Here is a 19,358-nt window from a genome sequence, read left to right as displayed (position 1 = left end):
TCTCCCAACCCGTCCCTGCCCCCACTCAGCAGGGAGGGTGATAACTTCCAGGAGGGGTCATCAAAATCTGCCAAATCATTTGGAGTAGTGTCTAGGCCCTTCCTCCTGCTTCTAGGTTAAGGGTGTATCCTTCCACAGGGAATGTGCTCCCAAAGTCTGTTCCTGCATCAGGGATACATCCTGGTTTCACTGTCAGAGGTCCCTTAGCCTACCCAGTCCTTCTAACTAAGAGCCATGCTCAGGGGTTCTGAGTCGGCACAATATTGGTTTCCTAGCTATCAGTCTGGGGGTCCATGAGCTTCCCCTTGTTCAGGTCAGCTGTCTCTGTGGGTTTATGTAGCCTGATCTTTCCCCCATTTTCTTATCACTCCTCCTTCTCTGTAACTGTATTCCTGAAGTTCAGCTCAGTGTTGAGCTGTGGGTGTCTGCTTCTATTTCCATTAGCTACTAGATGAGGGCTCTATGATGGCATATAAGTTAGTTATCAATCTCATCATCAGGCAAGGACATATGAGGTAGCCTTTCCACTGTTGTTCAGATTGTTAGTTAGAGTCATCCTTGTAGGTCTCTGGACATTTCCCTAGAGTCAGTCTATTTGTCCCCTGAATCAATCTTCCTGATCCCACATGCTCTAATCTCCTCCCCTTCTCTTTTTCCTGATTTCCTCTCTATTCACTGCCCCCCCCCACTCCCTGTATACTCAGGAGATCTTGTTCTATTCCCGTTCTGTGAGGGACCTTGTATGAATCTCTTAGCTTCTTCCTTGTATGCTCGTTTCTCTGGAGGTGTGAATTATAGACTGGTGATCCTTAGCTCTATGTCTAAAATCCATATATGAATGAGTACATACCATACTCCTCTTTTTGTGACTGGTTAACCTCACTCAGGATGGTTTCTTCAAGTTCCATCCAGTCGACAAGACCAAACAGCAGCCCACAGACTGGGAAAAGATCTTCAACCCCACATCTGACAGAGGGCTTATCTCCAAAATATACAAAGAACTCAAGAAACTAGTCATCAAAACACCAAATAATCTTATTAAAAAGTGGGGTACAGAACTGAATAGAGATTTCTCAATAGAGGAATCCAAAATGGCTGAAAGGCACTTAAGAAAGTGCTCAACATCCTTAGCCACCAGGGAAATGCAAATCAAAACAACTCTGAGATACCATCTTATTCCTGTCAGAATGGCTAAAATGAGAAGCATCAATGACAGCTTATGTTGGAAAGAATGTGGAGAAAGGGAAACAAACTTGTACAGTCATTTTTGGAGATCACAATGTTGTTTCCTCAGGAAAATGGGAATCTGTCTAACACAGGACCTGGCAATTCCACTCTTAGGTATATACCCAAATGATTCATATCCATGAAACAAAACTATCTGTTCAACTATGGTCATAGCAGCATTATTTGTAATAGCAAGAACCTGGAAGAAACCTAGATGCCTTTCAACTGAAGAATGGATAAAGAAGATGTGGCACATTTACACAATGGAATACTACTTAGCGGGGGTGGGGGGGTGGGGGATGAAGAGGACTTTTGAAGTTGAACTGAATACATTTTGTGTAGTGAGATATCTACCCCACCCACAACTGTTTCACTGACCATGCCCATTGGGGCATGGGCACAACTGCAAACATGACAGAGGAGGCTAGGTCTGGGGTCCCAGACTCCAGCTTGCTCTCTTACTTTCTGGTGTGGTTGCAGAGAGCATCGGGGTGGCATCCATGGAGCAGAAACCCAAGGTAGTCATCTGTGTCAGGTGCAAGTGATTTCTCCCCAGATAAACATCATTCAACCTATACTGTGTCCCAGCGAACCTTATTTCCCATGCAATAATTTTGTATTACATTATAGCTACAAACCTATGGGAGCCAGGGAGTGAAATGCTGTGGTTTGAATAGGAATACCTTCCATAGTCTCATGTGTTTGAATACTTGGTCACATAATAGGAGGTATGGCTTTGTTGGAGTAGGCATGAGAATTTTGGGGGAGGCACATCACGAGGGGTGGGCTTTGCGGTCTCAGATGCTCAAACTATGACCAGAGTGCCCTTCACTTCCTGCTGCCTGCCACCATGCTTTCCACCATGACAATAATGATCTTATCTTAGGAAATTGTAAGCTAGCTCCCATTAAATGTTTTCCTTTATAAGAGTTGCCATAGTCATGGTGTCTCTTCACAACAATAGAAATACTAAGATACCAGATGTGATATATCAGTATTTCAACAAAAGCATTTATTGGGAGCTCAGCCTATAGGGTACAGCTTTACAAGCTTTCTTGAATTCAACATGTCTTTAACATCTGCTGGACTTGTAACAAAAATATTTGTAATTTTTATTTCAATAATTACAGATTTTGAAGTTATTTTAAGACAATACCTTTAGTTTTCAATGAGCTCTGCTGTGCTGCTATATGGCAGGGTGATTATGTAGAGTATCAATGAACAGGTAGTTAATGAAGCTGGAATGAATGGCTGTGAAAAATTGTACCATAAAAAAGTGGGTATATGAGTAGAGCTAGAAGTTTAGCCCAACTTAAACATTATATAATGTATACATGTATGAGTCACATGTTATTCTATCAATATCTACAATTTTATATTTTTGTACTTATTAAAGTAAATTAAGTTACAGAAGGGCTAGTTCCTTAAGGTATTGTTGAGACAGTACTGGGAAGGAGGCTCAGCAGTAAAATGATGATGAGCAAGCATAAGGACCTGAGAGTGGATACTGAGAACTGAAATAGAAGTAGTAATACTAGAGAAAGATAGCCTAATGTCAACTATAGCCTCTACATGTACCCAAACAGGAGATAGGGTCCCTCTACACACATATACACTATACACACACCCACAGAGAAGACAGCACTCTCGCCCTCAACAATAAACCACACACATACCCAAACATCCCCTTATGCAGGAGAATGCATCACCACTATATACATGACCCACACATACCCCAACCCCCGCCATTTTCCACACACAATTTAAAACAGCAAAGTATTTCTGTAACAACTGTAAACAGTCTTCTTGGCTTCCAGCTTTTACCCATGATGTTTTTGCTTGAAGTTTGCTGGCATAACTTTATGTCATTTCTGAGTTATGTGTTTACTATTTTATGCTACACAGCAGGGGAATTGTTTTCCACCATGTGCATCAGCTCATTTAAGGTTTGTTTTGACTGGCACATACTGATTAGAACTATAAATTGTTACATGACTCTTCCATTCTTCATGGGGAGCTACAGTGTTGTTATTGGCTAATTAATGGGCTTGATACTGCCCTTTTGCTAAAAAGGGTTTTGTTTGGTTTGTTTGTTTGGTTAGTTTTTCTTTTCTTCCTAAAACAAAAACATTGTTGGAACTATCAGAAAAGAAGCACAGCTATTGAGAGCTTATTACCACTGTTAATCCTGTAGTTGTGATTTTGGCATGAATTCTGCTACTATAAGGGGCAAGCTTACAGAATGAAGAATATGCAATGCTGCTGTGAAATGACTTGGTAAATATCAGCTTATATATACAATCTGATGAAATTGCTCCTTAAATCCTAGATTGCTATAAATTATAGATTTGAAAAACAATGATAAACTCTCAGGTTAAATTCTGCTGACAAATGTGAAAAGGAAATTGTGGATATATATGTATATATTCAAAAATCTGTTTCTGGTCTTGGAAGGTGGCTCAGTGAGTGAAGTGCTTGTTTTCTAAGCATGAGGATTGGGGTTCAGATAACAACACTTAGCTAATAAAAGCTGAGTATGGTAACCTGCACCTGGGTAGGGGGATGGTTTGGAAAGACACAGATGGAACCATACTTGTTGGCCCATCAGGATTGCTGAAACTGTGAACCCTAAGTTAAGTAAGAGACTGTCTTAGTTAGGGTTTTTATTGCTATGAAGAGACACCAAGACCACAGCAACACCTGTAAGGGAAAACATTTAAGTGGAGCTGGCTTAGAGTTTCAGAGGTATAGTCAACTCTCATCATGGTGGGAAATATGGCAGCATGCAGACAGACATGGGGCTGGAGAAGTAACATAGAGTTCTAATCTTGATCTGCAGGCAACAGAAAGGAAGTGTCATACTGGGCACTGCTTGAGCATATGTGAGACCTCAAAGCCCACTTCCAGAGTGACATACTGCTCCAATGAGATCACACCTACTCCAAAAGGCTATACCTCTCAGTAGTGCTACTCCTTAGAGGCCAAGCATACAAACGCATGTAGGAAGTCCATAGCTATTCAAATCACCGCAGAGACCTTACCTTAAAATAAGGTGAAGAGCACTAAAAGAGGACACCTGAAACAGACCTCTGGCCTACATGTATTCATATGCATGAATGCACACACACTCACATATGTGAGCATACACACACACAGGTACCAATGGATTTATTGCTAATGCAACTTTGAGTTTGTCCAAATTTAGATAATTTAAGCAATTGTGTGGTGGGGCTTTAATGAAGTACACCATGGGTATTCAATGGACAGGGAAGTGTGCTTAAGCAGCTTACTGTGTATCTGTATTTTTAGAAAAAACACATCATGAAACATACTTAGTGCATCTCTTTTTCTCTCAGTTTTGAATGCAGCTAACTTGTGATTCCACACAGTCACTAGTCCAAGAACTCTACGAAGTCTTAGAACTGTCTTTAACAGGAAAGAAATGAAAATATGTTCCCAAAGAAAAACCAGCAGAAGAGGCAAAGACAGACTCATGGGTGTTTTGGGATGTCTGATGACTCAAAATGATTAGAAAACCCTAGAACCAATGTCAGAATATGTCAAGAAGTCCTGGATTGTGGTTTGGAAGTCATGCTGGTAGCTGAAGTAATAAGTAATATTTTAAAAATAGTTACTGTGCCAAAACTAAGGGTCATATTTTGAGTGAATGCATCCCATTGTTTTAGTGGTATTCTCCACGTAGGATTAATTAATGAGTACATGTGAGAATGGAAGATGTCCACTTGTCTAGACTAGAAGTAGGTGAGGTGTGTCCAAATCTGACTGTGAAAAACTGAACCTTTTGTGTAGCCCATTGGTCAGGAGTAGCAAGAAGATCCCTGGGAGTCTGTAAGAACACCAGTGCTTAGGTTGGACCCAAGACCTAAAACTTTAGGACCTGTAGCTTATTAAGACCCACAGCTTAAAATTTGGGGTTGTTTTGCTCTAGTAATAGGGTAGTAAACAGGGTTGGGTTCCTCCTTGACATAGGCCTTTGTTATGTAGGCTGTGTCTCTCCATTTGGGAGCTGTGATTTCTGAGGGTTCATGGACACCATCATTGTGAAGAATCAAAGACACTTAGCTACTTTCAAGCCAGGGCGGTTCACCAATTACAGCAGTTTTCGAATGAAATGCTGTGCTTCTTTCTCACTCTCTGCCACCAAACTTCCCCTTCAGCCTTTCCAAGATCCCAAGGGGCTAAGTTCAGATGGTTGCTAATTGCTTTTTCCTGTTCACAGGGTCCAGTTGTAGTGAACTTTTAATTCCCTAAGACAGCTGCTCTGAAGTTGTCTCCTCTGGAATGTCACTCCATGTTCCATTCCTTGTGAATGTATGTTGTCTCAAGTAAAGCAGAACCTTCAGAGGATTTATGTCTTCTTTATCTATGAATAAGGACATGGGATTAGAGCAATGTTTTTCTCTCTCCTAACTTTTATGACACAACAAACCTTATTAGATTCTTTTAGGACTTGATGAGGTTCAGGGCAGAAAAAATTATGAAAGTGTTAAAATAAGTAAAAGATTACTTATTTACAGCCATTTTGGCTGATGAGTTCAGAATGTGAAGACAAAAGCTGTGGGAATAGAAACCTGCTCAGTGGCGGAGGCCATGAACACACACCACTAATAACACAGTGTCTTCCTTGAATTGCAGTGATCTCTGTTCATGGCCTTTTGTTTCTTTGTAGTAAGTGCTCTTGGTTGTGTAAGTGCCAGGGGTGTGTGTTTGTGGTGTTGTTATTTTCTAGTTATCCAGAAATTGAACATAAAATTGATATTACAAATAAATTAGCAGGTTTGTGGAGTGGATTCTTTCTAAGGCTGTCTCTCATACATCCAAACTCTAAATTCAGCAGTGCAGGTGGGGATAAAGATAGCAGTAGTGAAGAAACTAGAAGTCTAAGGCTGGCACGAGGCTCATAGAGGCGAGCATGAGTTCACCTTTGGCAGCAGCAGGGTCCTCACCAAAGTGTTCAGTGTGGGAGAGGGAAGGTTTTAGTATATACTCTTTTATACTAATTTCAAGGCTGGTTTTAAATAAATTTAGTGAGATGACTGTCACGCTTTCAGATACCCAAGAAATTTGAAAATATTGTTTAAATTTAGCAAAGAGCTTGAAATATCAGAATCCATGAAAACAGCCCAGAATGTGTTAAATGAACTCTTTGTGTTTGCTTGGAATGTATTTGTGTCCTCTCTAAGTTATTTCACATATTGATAACTGTTCTTTTGAATTGTGTGCCAGAAATTTCTTAAAGGTCATTTTCATTGAGGGCCTTTACTGAGGGATTGGACTGACTTTCACTTTTTTAAAACTTACTTTCATTGTATCTATGCACATAAGTGCAGGTGACCCGAGAGAGCAAAGAGATTGGCAGATCCTCTAAATCTGGAGTTATAGGTTATTCTCTCTCCCCCCACTCTCTCTCACAAATAAATGAATATATAAATATATAAAACTTTAAAGGAAAAAAACTAATAGAGGGACTGATTTGTGAGGTGGAACCTAGCTTTGATATGGTATGCAGTACTGGGTAGAAATGTCCACAAAGAGAAAAGAAATTTTTGTATTAGGGTATTGTATGAACCTTACTGGGGAGATATGAACTAATGTATACTCACCACAGACAGAACACCAATGAAAAACAAAGCAACATTTCAATTCACAACTAGCTTGATGAACCACTGAGTTTATTTTGCTCAGGTGTAAGGACTGAAAAGTCTCACCTAGCATGCATGAGAATTTTCCCATAGATGCACAGATGGAGTGCCCTCCCCTTACGCATAGTCTATCACCCTCAGAGAGCACATGGAGCTGAAACAGAATTACATTCAACTGGTGGTGGGGCAGGGTGGTGCCCCAGAGGCTGGTTTCTCTTTCTGTGAGGGAATTGATCTTGATGAAGATAATTAGTACCATTATGCCCAGAGGACAGGATTCCATGAGCGTGTTTACTCAAGTACAGTTTATGTTAATGTGACGTGTCTCCTGTGGTCTGTATGTTCCTCTCTGTTTTTCAGTCTCCTCCCCCATCTCCTGATTAGTCTTCTCATGCCCATATCATGGAAAAGAACATCCTAGAGCCTATTTGGAATATTACATTGATTATTGAACTGAACTATGAGAGGTAGATGGTTAAGAACTAGGAGAACTTGTTCCTTTCCCCTTCTGTGAGGGACCTTGTATGAATCTCTTAGATTCCTCCTTGTATCCTAGTTTTTCCAGTGGTGTGAATTATAGGCTGGTGATCCTTTGCTCTATGTCTAAAACTCATATATGAGTGAGTACATACCATGTTCTTTTTGTGACTGGGTTACCTCACTCAGGATGGTTTCTTCAGTCTGGGGGTCCATTAGCTTCCCCTTGTTCAGGTCAGCTGTCTTTGTTTGTTTCTGTAGCCTGGTCTTGACCCCATTTCCTTATCATTCCTCCCTCTCAGCAACTGGATTCCAGGAGCTCAGCTCAGTATTGAGCTGTCAGTGTTTGCTTGTGTTTCTATCAGCTACTAGATGAGGACTCTATGATGGCATATAAGTGAGTTATCAATCTCATTATCAGGGAAGGACATTTAAGGTAGACTTTCCACTGTTGCTCAGATTGTTAGTTGGGGTCATCTTTGTAGGTCTCTGGACATTTATCTAGAGTCAGTTTTCTCTTCAAACCTCTAATGGCTTCCTCTATTATGGTCTCTCTCTCTCTCTCTCTCTCTCTCTCTCTCTCTCTCTCTCTCTCTCTCTCTCATATATATTCTTCCCCCAACTCAATCTTCTTAGTCCCACATGTTCTCCTTTCCTCCCCTTCTCTTTCACCTAACTCACTGGGAAATCAGCATTGGACTGACTCAGACCCTCTAAACGTGGATCTCAGTTAGAAGGCCTGGGCAGTCTAAGGGACCTTGGACAGTGGAATCAGGATGTATCCCTGACTCAGGAAAAGACTTTGGGAGCACATTCCCTATGGGAGGCACTCTCTTAGCCTAGAGGCAGGAGGGAAGGCCTAGTCCCTACTCCAAATGACTTGACAGATTTTGATGATTCCTCCTGGGAGGCATCATCCTCCCTGTACAGTGGGGGGAGGATAGGATGGGAGCAGGGCATCCGAGGGAGGGAGAGGGAACTTGGATCTATATGTAAAATAAGAAAAGAATATATATATATATATATATATATATATATATATATATATATGAAAAACTATAGAAACAAAATCATTCTTTAGGCTTTAGCAGAGATTTCTGGAGATTCAGACTTCCTCAAGGAGTCTGAAGCCACTTTCATCTAAATCTCAAATAAAGTCAGAGATCCTAATTAACATTACCATGCCATTATTACTCCTGTCAAAGGCAGGAGTTACTGACTCAGATATCATCACATTGGATACCTTTCTGTTGCCAGCTTTCATTGAATTGGTGTTATGTTCTTGACTGGTTTACAAGAAAACTGCAATAAAAGCCACATCTGAATGAGGTCCAAATAAAATGTGCTCTTGAAAGAATGCATGGTGTTATGTTGTCTTTACCATCATCCTATATGAGTAACAGCCTTAAGAATGTAAGGTCACAGAAATTGCTACATTTGGGGGGGGGTAGTCTGTTCTTGCTTTGATTAAAAAAGAGAAAGAAAAAAAGCCCCAGAGCACTGATGATGTTATTTCCTTATTCCACAGAAAACTCAGAATGTATTTTTCTTACTCATAGTTGTTTTGTCTATGCTCAGTAGTTTTTCTTCTGCCTTTGTGTGGTTCTTCTATGAAATTTTTTGTATTTATTTGGGTGTGTGTGTATGTGTATGAATATGCAAGTATGTGTGCCTCTGCATGTGTGTGGAGGTCAGAGAACAATCTATAGTAGCTGGTGATGGGGGTTGTCTTTCTGTATATACATTTTTCTTGTTGCTTGATGAATAAAAAAGAAGAATTGGCCAGTAGCCAGGCAGAAAGTATAAGTGGAGCTACAAGACACAGAAAATTCTGGGGAAAGGAGGCAGAGAGAGGCTGCTAGAGACATGCCATGCTGCTAAAGGAGTAACAGGCCAGATTATGAGTAAGTCACAGAATCCTGGAAATACATAGATTAATAGAAATGGGTTAATAATTAAGAGAGAGTTAGCCAATAAGACACTTGAGCCATGACCCAAACAGTTTAATAATTAACATAGCTAAACAACTGTGATACCAGGTTTGACAGAAACCTTTCTGTTCTAGCTTGTTTTTTTCTTTTTACATGTGCAGTCCAGGAGTTGAACTCAGCTTGTCAGTCACTGAACCAGCTCATCAACACCTATTCTTAAACAATCACCGTGTTTTAAATGGCTTTTTCATGGTAAATGATTCAAGTTCCCTATGGAAATAGTTAGATATGTGTTTGACTTTGTTCATCAGAATTATGTTGAATCCTATAATGATATAGAATGTTCCAGAGGAGTTGTTATCAGCTCCACATATTTATATTTCATTTCTGTGTACATTGTCTTCTCTGAGGATTTGTGCTCAGTGGGAACTCCATGTTATTTTTGTTGTTCAGAGAAGTAGGGGTTTGGTCAATTATCCTGGAGTCATGCTATCAGCTGCCTTTGCTCCGAACATTCATCACCTTTTGTAGGAACTTAATAGATTTATTTATGTAACTCAAGAGGTAACAGTGGTCTTTTAACACTATTTTTCCATAGAGAAGGTCATTTGGATAATATTTACATGCAATGTAAGGAAATGGTAAGTGAGAACACTGGAAAAAGAGAGAAAAGACACATTGTATGCTATAAAAATAGACTGGCACATTATCTCCCACAGTGCATTGCATCTAGTTCCCATAGCTTAGTGGCTACCTATTTCTCTTCTTCCTCAGCACCATTAATATTGACACTATTTGTATTTGAATTAGATGTTTTTCTGTTGTACAGAATAGATCTGTGTGTTGTATGTCTAGCAATATCCCTGGGATTTTGTATCCTGCATGTAATATTCACCTCCAAGTTGTGACAAACTTGGTCCTGGGTACAGCCAAATATTATCTGAGATAGTTGCTTTGTTGAGCATCATGGTCTTATCAGCTCACCTGATTTTTCTACCATAGACTGTTGTGTCAGTCTTTACTGATGTACTGGGGGCTGCTGGGATTTCATTATGCTATGACCATTCTCTCAGCTTGAGGTTCTAATTGCTCTGCTTTTGTTTCTTGTACAGTTTTTCTCATCTGCCTGTGCAAAGGAGTAAGCATAAGACAGGTGTTGCTTGTTGTATTGTCCGTTCTCTCCTTACGTATCCAGGTTTTAAAAACATAGGTTTTGAGGTGGCTTTTGATGATGCTTTCAGAATTATCTCCAGAATTTAAGCCTGTGATAGAACTATTGTTATCCTAGGGCTGTCAGTGTTCAGTTGACATAAATCAAGACTTTGATCTTACCATTCCAGGACATTTCTTCACTAAATCTATTGCAAAATCTAAACTGTAATTAATATCTTTTAAAAAATCTTTCTCAGAAAATAATGTAGTCTCTTACAATAATTTCCTCCAAAGTATATAATTTTGTTAACCTGTGTGAAAGGAAAACTGTCATGAAAAATTGAGGAATTTCTTCCTCATCCCATTTAGCAAATACCATATAATTTCTTGGCTACAAAAGGTTTCAAGACATTTTATTAATTTTTGACAATTAACAGTTGCAATTTGTTTGTTTGCTAGACCCTCTGTAACCTAATCCAAATTTCCAGAACTATGCTGTGAAAGATAAATGCATAGTTTCAATTTTAGTGAGTTCAATTTTCAAGGGAAAAGACAATTAACATTATAATTTGAAATCCTGTAAATGGGGAGCAAAGAGAAAGAATTACCCCAGGTTCAGAATTTGTGATAACACTTACTTTTCAGGGGGAAGGTGTGGGTGTGAAAAAGGAGCACATGGTCAGATTCTAGATTTAGAATGTGGTCCAGGTTTTAAATCCATCCTCTACAGTTGAGTTGCAATGGACTAATAAACATTCAAATCTTCAATCTGCTTTTCTACTGGATAAGAACAGAACTAAGTGACTTGTTTTTGTGCAGACTAGTAAAACAGTTCCTATAAGCAAAGAATGCTTGCTGGTGCTCTAGAAGAACCAGATGCATGAGCGCTATGGCTGTTTTATACAACACAGCAAATAACTAGAAAGAAAATCCACCTTCAACTGGCTTTTAGGGAATCTTGCCTGGAGAAAAACATAACAAATCGAAGTCTGGAATACACAGTCAATTCTTGAAGATTTTGTCAGTCTTCTCCACTATATTACTGCATTCTTATTTTACTGGAAAAGTTCTTGGAAATTTCCAGATCTCCATTTGAATTGCCCAAATAACTATATTTAGTCAGAGTGAGAAGCAGTAAAGATTCTGTTGTTAGCTTCAGGCAAACTCAGAAAATCCTCTGTGGTTGGGTTTAGTCACACATGCATATCATTGTAGCCAGAATATGATGGGCTGGTTTACATAGTAGTCTCTCATCTTCCACCAAAGTGTTGGCAGATGCTGTACTGAGTGAGCAACCAAATGGAAATCAGAATGTTTCTGAAATATAGAGCTGATCAAAGACTCAAGCAAGAGCAGTAAAGGTGATGCCTTCAGTGGGAAAGTTTTTCCCTTGTTATTCATTCCTATGTGGATGACTGAGAGCAGCAATTGCTATCTAGCAATGCCAGACATAACCTCTAGGCTGTTATACTTTGTTTTGTCTTCAATCAATACTAGTTGGACACTCTCTGCATCAGCAATAGCCAGGAGGCCACCAGTGAGAACTAATTTCCATGTGGGGATTGTGGTATCACAAATTACTGAATGAGGAGCAGTGGGTGTGCTTAGTTGTTTGTGAATAGGGCATACCCCCGTGTGAATTCCAGCAGGGTTCCTTGTGGATGGTTCAGACGAATATATTTCTATATTTCTCTCTCTCTTTCTCTCTCTCTCTCTCCTTCTCCTTCTCCTCCTCTTCCTCCTCCTGCTTCTCTTCCTACCCTGTCTCTGCCATTTTGGAGACACGAATCTCATGTTTTCTGAAAAATTGTCAATTTGAACAACTATGAATCCCCAAATTTTATCATGTTTGATAAAATGTTCTGTAAGATTGACAGGTTCAACACAGGTTTTTTCCTGAGATTGTATCTGAAAAGATGCTTTATGTGACATAGGAGCATCAATAACTAGGCTCAGGAATATATGAATATATGTCTGTGTGCCTTAACATCCTCAGAAGTCATTTGAATTCAGATAGCAATGGACTTGGAGCAAAAAAAAAAAAAAAAAAAAAAAAGGCTTTTACTAGTTCCAAAATTCATAATTTTTTCATCAGATGATTCATGAAATGATTTGGGAAATGTTCCTTCTTTTTCTATTTTATGAATTAATTTGAAAAAGCATTGAAGGTAACTCTTCTTTGAAAGTCTGGTAGAATTATGTACTGAAACTGTCAAGCCCTGGCATTTTTGGTTAGGAGATTTTTTAATGAAGGCATCTATCTCACAAGAAGTTATATGTGCTTTTAAAATACTTATCTGATCTTGATTTAACTTTAGTCACTGGTATATATTGATAAAATTATCTATTCATTTAGATTTTCCTATTGAATGGAGTACAGGTTTTTAAAGTATGTCCTTATGATTCTCTTGGTTTCCACAATATCTGTTTCTATGTTCCCTTTTTCATTTCTAATTTTGCTAACTGAATATTTTCCCTCTGCCTTTTAGATAACTTGCATTTGTGTTTGTTAATCTTATTGATTTTTTTCAAGGAATCAAGTCTTTGTTTCATTGATTCTTTGTATTATTTCCTGTTATTTCTATTTTATTCATATAAGCCCTGAGTTCTATTATTTCTTGCTATCTACTCCTTTTGGGTGCTATTTCTTCTTTTGGTTTTGGAGCCCTCAGATGTGCTGCTAATTTGCTAGTATGAGCTCCCTTCCCCAACACGCTCTTTTTTAAATATGTAGGTCAATAGTGCCTTGAACTCTCCATGAACTAGTTTTCTTTGTGTCCCATAAGTTTGTATATGTTGTATATTGATTTTCATTCAATTCTTCAAAGACATTAATTTTTCTTGACATAGTTTTAGTTCAAAGTTAGTTGTTCAGTTTCCATGAGTTTGTAAGCTTTCTTTTGGTTCTATGGTTGTTGATATTCAGCTTTAATCAGTGGTCCTCAGGATAATGTGTGTTATTTCAATTTTATTATATCTGTTGAGACTTGCTTTATGTCTGAGTATGTGGTCAGTTTTAGAAGAATTTTCGTGAGCTATAGAGAAGAAGGTATATTCCTTTGTGTTTGAATGAAATGTTCTATGAATACATGTTAAGTCTATTTGGTTTATAATGTCAGCATTTCTCTATTTAGTTTTCATCTGGATAACTTGCCTATGGGTAAGAGTGGTATACTGAATTCTCATATGTGAGGATCAATATGTGATTAAAACGATAGCATTTTTGTTTTGTTTCATTTTTGTTTTGAAAAACCTCATTGCCCTAGTGTTTGGTGCATAGATGTTACAATTCTAGAATTCCCTTGATGGGTTTTTCTTTTGCTGAGTATGTAGTGTCCTTTCCTAACTCTTCTGATTATTTTTGTCAGATATTAGAATCACTATACCAGCTTGCTTATTAGGTACATTTTCTTGGAACATCTGTTTTTATTCTTTCACCCTGAGGTGATATCTTATGCATCAACTCTTTTAGTTCATTGGCAGATATCAATGAGCAGTGTTTGTTGATTTCTGATATTTCTGCTGTTGTTATTGGTGGTGGTGTGTAGAAGTAATTCTACTCTATAATTTGGGGTGAGCTAGAATTTAATGTTTGTAGATGATACTTTATGTACATAAATAAATAAATAAATAAATGACATTGGTAGATGGTAGGCATTATGTTAACATAATTTAAAATAATCCAAGAGAAAATAACATGAGGTGTATGTAACTACCTATTCAGAAAAGAACTCTTTATGCATTGAGAATGAATGCAAGAGACTATTGGTGGACATTCTTCCTTGTGAACCAGATCTCTACTTTTTTTTTTTTTTTTTTTTTTTTTTTTGGTTGGGTGGGACAACAATGGGTATCTTAGCCTTCTGTAGTTGACCTCATGAGCAGTTGAGGCCTCTAGGTTGAAGAATGATACAATTGCCAGATAGGAATATTATGTTAAAGCAGGTTCTTTGGAATAGGATAAAGTCCTCATCCTTGTATATAGCATGAGGATGACTCCAATAAACATTCTATTGAAAGTTTATTGCTGAGTCAAACAGTTGGCAACATGATAAACTTGTTTTGTATATTTTAGAAAACACTGAGTAATGTTTACAACTGTATACTCTTTATACTCATTTATATTAGTTAGAGGATGAGAAATCTGTCACATCCATGCTCTTGAATGTTCATCTTAGTGAAAATTACAATACTAGAAACAAAACAAAAGCTTTCAAATTGGCGATTAGCTAACTACATGGAAGTATGTCTTTCTTGATAACAATCAAATATACAATGATTGACAAAAATTGTTAGGGTAGGAAGTAACTGTGCTATGACCCCGAGTGAAAAATGTAAAGTTCAATATCTGTAGCTCTGGGTGGTCCAAACTCTATAGGAGGTCTCTCCGCAGACAGGGACCCAGGGATGGGGTCAGACACTAAGCCGAAGTAGAACCCAGATGCAGATGGAGAGGACAAGACCAGGCAGCAGAAACACATACAGACAGCTTACCTGAACAAGGAGGAGCTAATGGGCCACCAGACTGATAGCTGGGAAGCCATCATGGGGCTGACTCAGGCTTCCCTGAATATGGTTCTCAGCCAGAAGGACTGAGCAGTCTAAGGGACCTCAGACAGTAGAGCCAGGATGTATCCCTGGTGCACAAAAGGACTTTGCGAACACATCCCCCATGGAGGGATAACTGCCTTAATCTAGAGATAGGAGGGAAGCCCTAGTCCCTACTTCACATGACCTGTCAGATCTACATGACCCCAACTGGATGGCATTCCCCTACATATGGAATTGGGGTGGGGGGATTGGAGAGGAGGGTGGTTAGAGTGCATGTAAAAGGGAGAGTAAAAGGGAGGGAAGGAGGGAAGGAAGAAAGGAGGGAGGGAGAGGTTACTGGGATCGACGTGTAAAATAATAAATTAAATTAAAAAAAAATGCTTTGACTCCAAAATTTAAGTTCAAGGACAAGTTACTGGGGAGAAGGATTTCTATTTTTGTTTCCACAGAAAATGAAAAGATGTGGATTCCTTCCAGACTAATGTGGTTTGATCAAGCCAGACCACCTGAAAAAAAGTACCAGGTGATTCTACATTCAAAACAGCTGGACAAAGCAGCCTTACAGACTACAGCCAGGATTTCTGAATCTTCTTCTTATCCCTCATGACAGCACCCCTTACCAGCAGGAACTAGTCTGGAAAGAACAACGCCCAAATTCCCAAATATTGTCTATAAATGTTTGTTTTCATTTAAATGGACTTGGTTGTATAAAATTTAAAAAAAAGGGGAAAAAAAAGAAAAATGTAAAGTTCTATGTTTATCATGAGTCAATGTAATAATTTATGTGTATACCTGAGTACAGAATATCAGAAGCAAATGGATTAAAATGTTAACATGATCAATTTTTTTGTTTGCATTGGGGTACTGAATAAGACTTATTATTTTATCATTTTTCTATATCTCCTAAATTTCCTACAGTGGTCATGTACATAATCAGGCAAACACAGTATTAAAAATTACAGGTAAAATAATGTATTATTTTATGTTATAAATGATGGGAGCTTTCTTCTGTTATACAGAATAACTTTGACAATTTCAAAGGATGTTTATTTCACAGTGTTCATTATACTGAAGTGCTTTCTTCTATATCTTTTCAAAAGTGGGATTTAAAAATGTATAGTATCCACTGAATTGGTGGTTACATGTTCTTGCCTCCAAGTCTGATAACTTAAGTTGGGTCCTCGGAACCCACATAGCAAACAGAGAGAACTGACTCCCCTAAGTTATACCCTGATCTCCACATGTGTGCTGTGGAGTGTGTGTGCCTCACAATAAATAAGTGTAATAAAAACTGAATATTTATAACCACCCATATTGTTATAGTTAAATCAAACTTAAAATATCTTCATGTCTACTCATGGTTTAATTAAAAATTAAATCAATGTATGTTTTGAGTAGTGAATATTATATACATTATGATAAGATTTTATTTCAAGATAAATATGTTTGCTAGATTTTAATCAAACAACAGTTTAGAGCTATAGCTCTATAGACACATAGAATATATACATATATTTTTAGAACAATAAGACATATTTTATGACAAATCTGCTTAACAAAGACTATAAAGACTGGTCAGCCTAGGAAGACACAGTTACTTGGGAAAGAATCACTGCTTCACAAATGGACCAACTTTGGTGTGTGACTGCTGTAACATCATCACATACAGGTCAACTGTTTCGTGGGTACCATTTTGGCAGTGTGGTTTCTTGAGCTACTGGTTGAACTTCACAAAAAGTTTTGAAACTTGTGGCTACTGATTAGCAAGTCTTAGGAACAATGGTGCCATAGATACTAGTAGCTAAAAGGATGGAAAAACATTCCTGCCCCTTGGAAGTTGCTGACCTCCCATCTCTTTTTTGCTTGTCTACAGATTTAATACATTCTAGCTACCATCATGTGGAAATCAAAAAGAAAAAGAATGAGAGGGGACAGGGGACATTGCTTTTCTTCCTGAATAGTTTTTTCAAAATCAATAGTCACTCAGTTTTTGACACTGTTCTTGGAGCAGTTATTATCCAGGCAATGAAAAAAAAAAAAAGATGAACAGAGGCTTTGCTCCTATTCTAAAGCTTTTGTACAGAGCTTTAGAAAATATGCACAGTTCACCAAGTCCATTCTCTGCTTCAACGCTGAAAGGGGTGGGGGTTGAATGTCCCTTTGGCAGTGAGCTGTCTAGCCAAAAGCTGCTCTGGCTTCTTTTTGTCAGTGGATCACTTCACTAGTAGGCTTTGAATGCCTCACTCAACCTCAAAACAAGATACAGGCTTCTTGGCCAATGAGCTCGTGTTATCTGAAGGGTGGTAGGAAAGAGTGCTCATTTTTGTTGACAGGCTTGAATGGGACTTGGCCTTTGGGGGAATGTATTTCAGAAGCTGAAGGAAATATTTTTTAAATTTTTTCCCCAGAAAGCCATAAAACAGAGGGTTCAGGCAGTTGTTAAAATAAGCTATGCAGATGGTGATGGGCATGGCAGTGTCCACAATGTCAGCGATTTTACAGTCGCGGATGACACCCAGCTGAATGAGCACATCCAGAAAAGTGAAGATTTGATGGGGAACCCAGGAAAAGAAAAAGAAAAGCACAATCGCCATAATTATCCTAAAGATATCATCATTTCTTGGCTTGTTCTTCTGAATGTCATAAGCCTTCTTTAGGGTTTTCCAAATTAGAGTGTAGCTGGTAAGAATGATCAGAAAAGGGAACATGAAACCCAGAATGTTCTTGGTCAGGCCCAGCCCTATGGGGAGGGTTGAGTTCTGAGACTCATAATGAAAAGCACAAACTGTGATATTGGTGTTCTCAATGAAAAATACATTTCGGTGGATAACGACTGGCAAACTGGCCAAGCCAGCCAGCAGCCAGATGATAATGCAGGTGACTTTGGCCACTAGCATCGTGCGGCGTAGGCGAGACTTCATTGGGTGAACAATGGCCAGGTAGCGATCAATGCTAAGACAGGTGAGCAAGAACACACTGGCATAGAGATTGAAACTGACACTGGCCGAAGCGATCTTACATAGGTGATTGCCAAAGGGCCAGTGATATTCCATAGCTGTATAGACAGCCCACAGTGGCAAAGTCAACAAAAAGCATAAATCAGCCAGGGCGAGATTCAGAAGAAAAACACTGGCCACAGTCTTCAGCTTCATGTAAAAGTAAATGACAATAACCACCAAGCTGTTTCCAAATATTCCCATCACAAAGATGATGCTATAGAGAGTAGGGATCATGACAAAAATGTAATTGTGCCTGCCAGCTTTGGGGCAGTCATCTTGGATTCTTTTAATTCCATCTTCAGTAGAGGAGTTAAGGATCATGTTGCTACTTTGGGGTTCGCTGTTCTCAGACACTGATCAAAACACACCTGGAGAAAACAAAGATTTATTTTAAAAAGTTTAAGTTCCTATTGCAAAAAAGCAATTTTAATTCTCAATCACAACTCCAAGAATTCACTTTTGGTCTTAGGAAAAAATATTAGATTATAAATCTCTATAGGCTTGTAAATCCTAGCTTCCAAGTTGATTGATAACAATCTAAGCATTGGAAAACACTACCAAACTAAATTAGCTATTCCAAATGACTTGAAAGCTGGGGTTTCAAGTTCCTGGGATAAGCAGGACTGATTAACAGATCTTTAACCTTAAGAGTATGGTGTGTATATATCCTCTTTTTTAACCAATTTATTTTGTCTCTCAATGATTGCTTGTGTATAGCATTCTCCCTTAAGCAGTCAGCTGTTGTTGGTCACTGTGGGAATGGATTTAAGAGGGATAGTAAGGAAAGTTTTTTGCTTTGGGGAATAAAATTCCTTGCATGGTTTTTCAGGATGCTTTAGGGGGAAACTGTTTACTTTTTAACTTCCCAACTCAGACTACCCAAAGGACTTTTTGAGCTTTCATTCTTATTGGTCCTTTCCAGACTTAATATTGAAGTTAACTAATTTGCTATTTGGGTAGTAAGGGTGTAAAATGGACAGGTCAGGTGAAAATTATTTCCAAGGCACTTCTCTATTTGTCTAGTAAAGACTGAAGAACAGGGACTGTTATTTATGGTATTTGGATGTTTAGCTGCTTGGGAAGGAGTTTCATAGAGACTTTTGTGGGTATTTCTCCAACACTTTCCATGACCAACATTTAGGCTGTTCACATGTGATTTTAAAATTACATATACTCCATCTTATATAAATCCATCAGGAAGTCTTGGGAGGAATGTTGATACCGTAAGAAGAGTAGTATGTGGAATGTAGAGCTGGAGTGCTGTGAAGTGGGGGTAGCTTGGCAGGCCATGGTGTTAATTATACAGATTCTCTTGTGATGTCATAATCAGATTTCTACAAGCACGTGGTGCTGCATTT

The 19,358-nt window shown here is 38.5% G+C and overlaps 1 protein-coding gene across 1 annotated transcript; it reads right to left on the bottom strand.

The window, feature by feature from the left end:
- Nucleotides 1-17,079: 17,079 nt before the first annotated feature.
- On the bottom strand, nucleotides 17,080-18,359 carry Agtr1 (angiotensin II receptor type 1). The gene has a single exon (XM_051185921.1). The coding sequence runs from the start codon at nucleotides 18,319-18,321 to the stop codon at nucleotides 17,242-17,244; it is 1,080 nt and encodes a 359-aa protein (XP_051041878.1). The 5' UTR covers nucleotides 18,322-18,359; the 3' UTR covers nucleotides 17,080-17,241.
- Nucleotides 18,360-19,358: the final 999 nt, after the last annotated feature.

The sequence above is a fragment of the Phodopus roborovskii genome, unplaced genomic scaffold (genome assembly GCF_943737965.1).
Source record: "Phodopus roborovskii unplaced genomic scaffold, PHOROB, whole genome shotgun sequence".
NCBI lineage: Eukaryota > Metazoa > Chordata > Mammalia > Rodentia > Cricetidae > Phodopus > Phodopus roborovskii.
This window is presented reverse-complemented; position numbering and strand designations above follow the sequence as displayed.

Coding starts and splice junctions, on each gene's coding strand:
- Agtr1 (XM_051185921.1), bottom strand. CDS start 18,321: ATGATCCTTAACTCCTCTACTGAAGATGGAATTAAAAGAATCCAAGAT.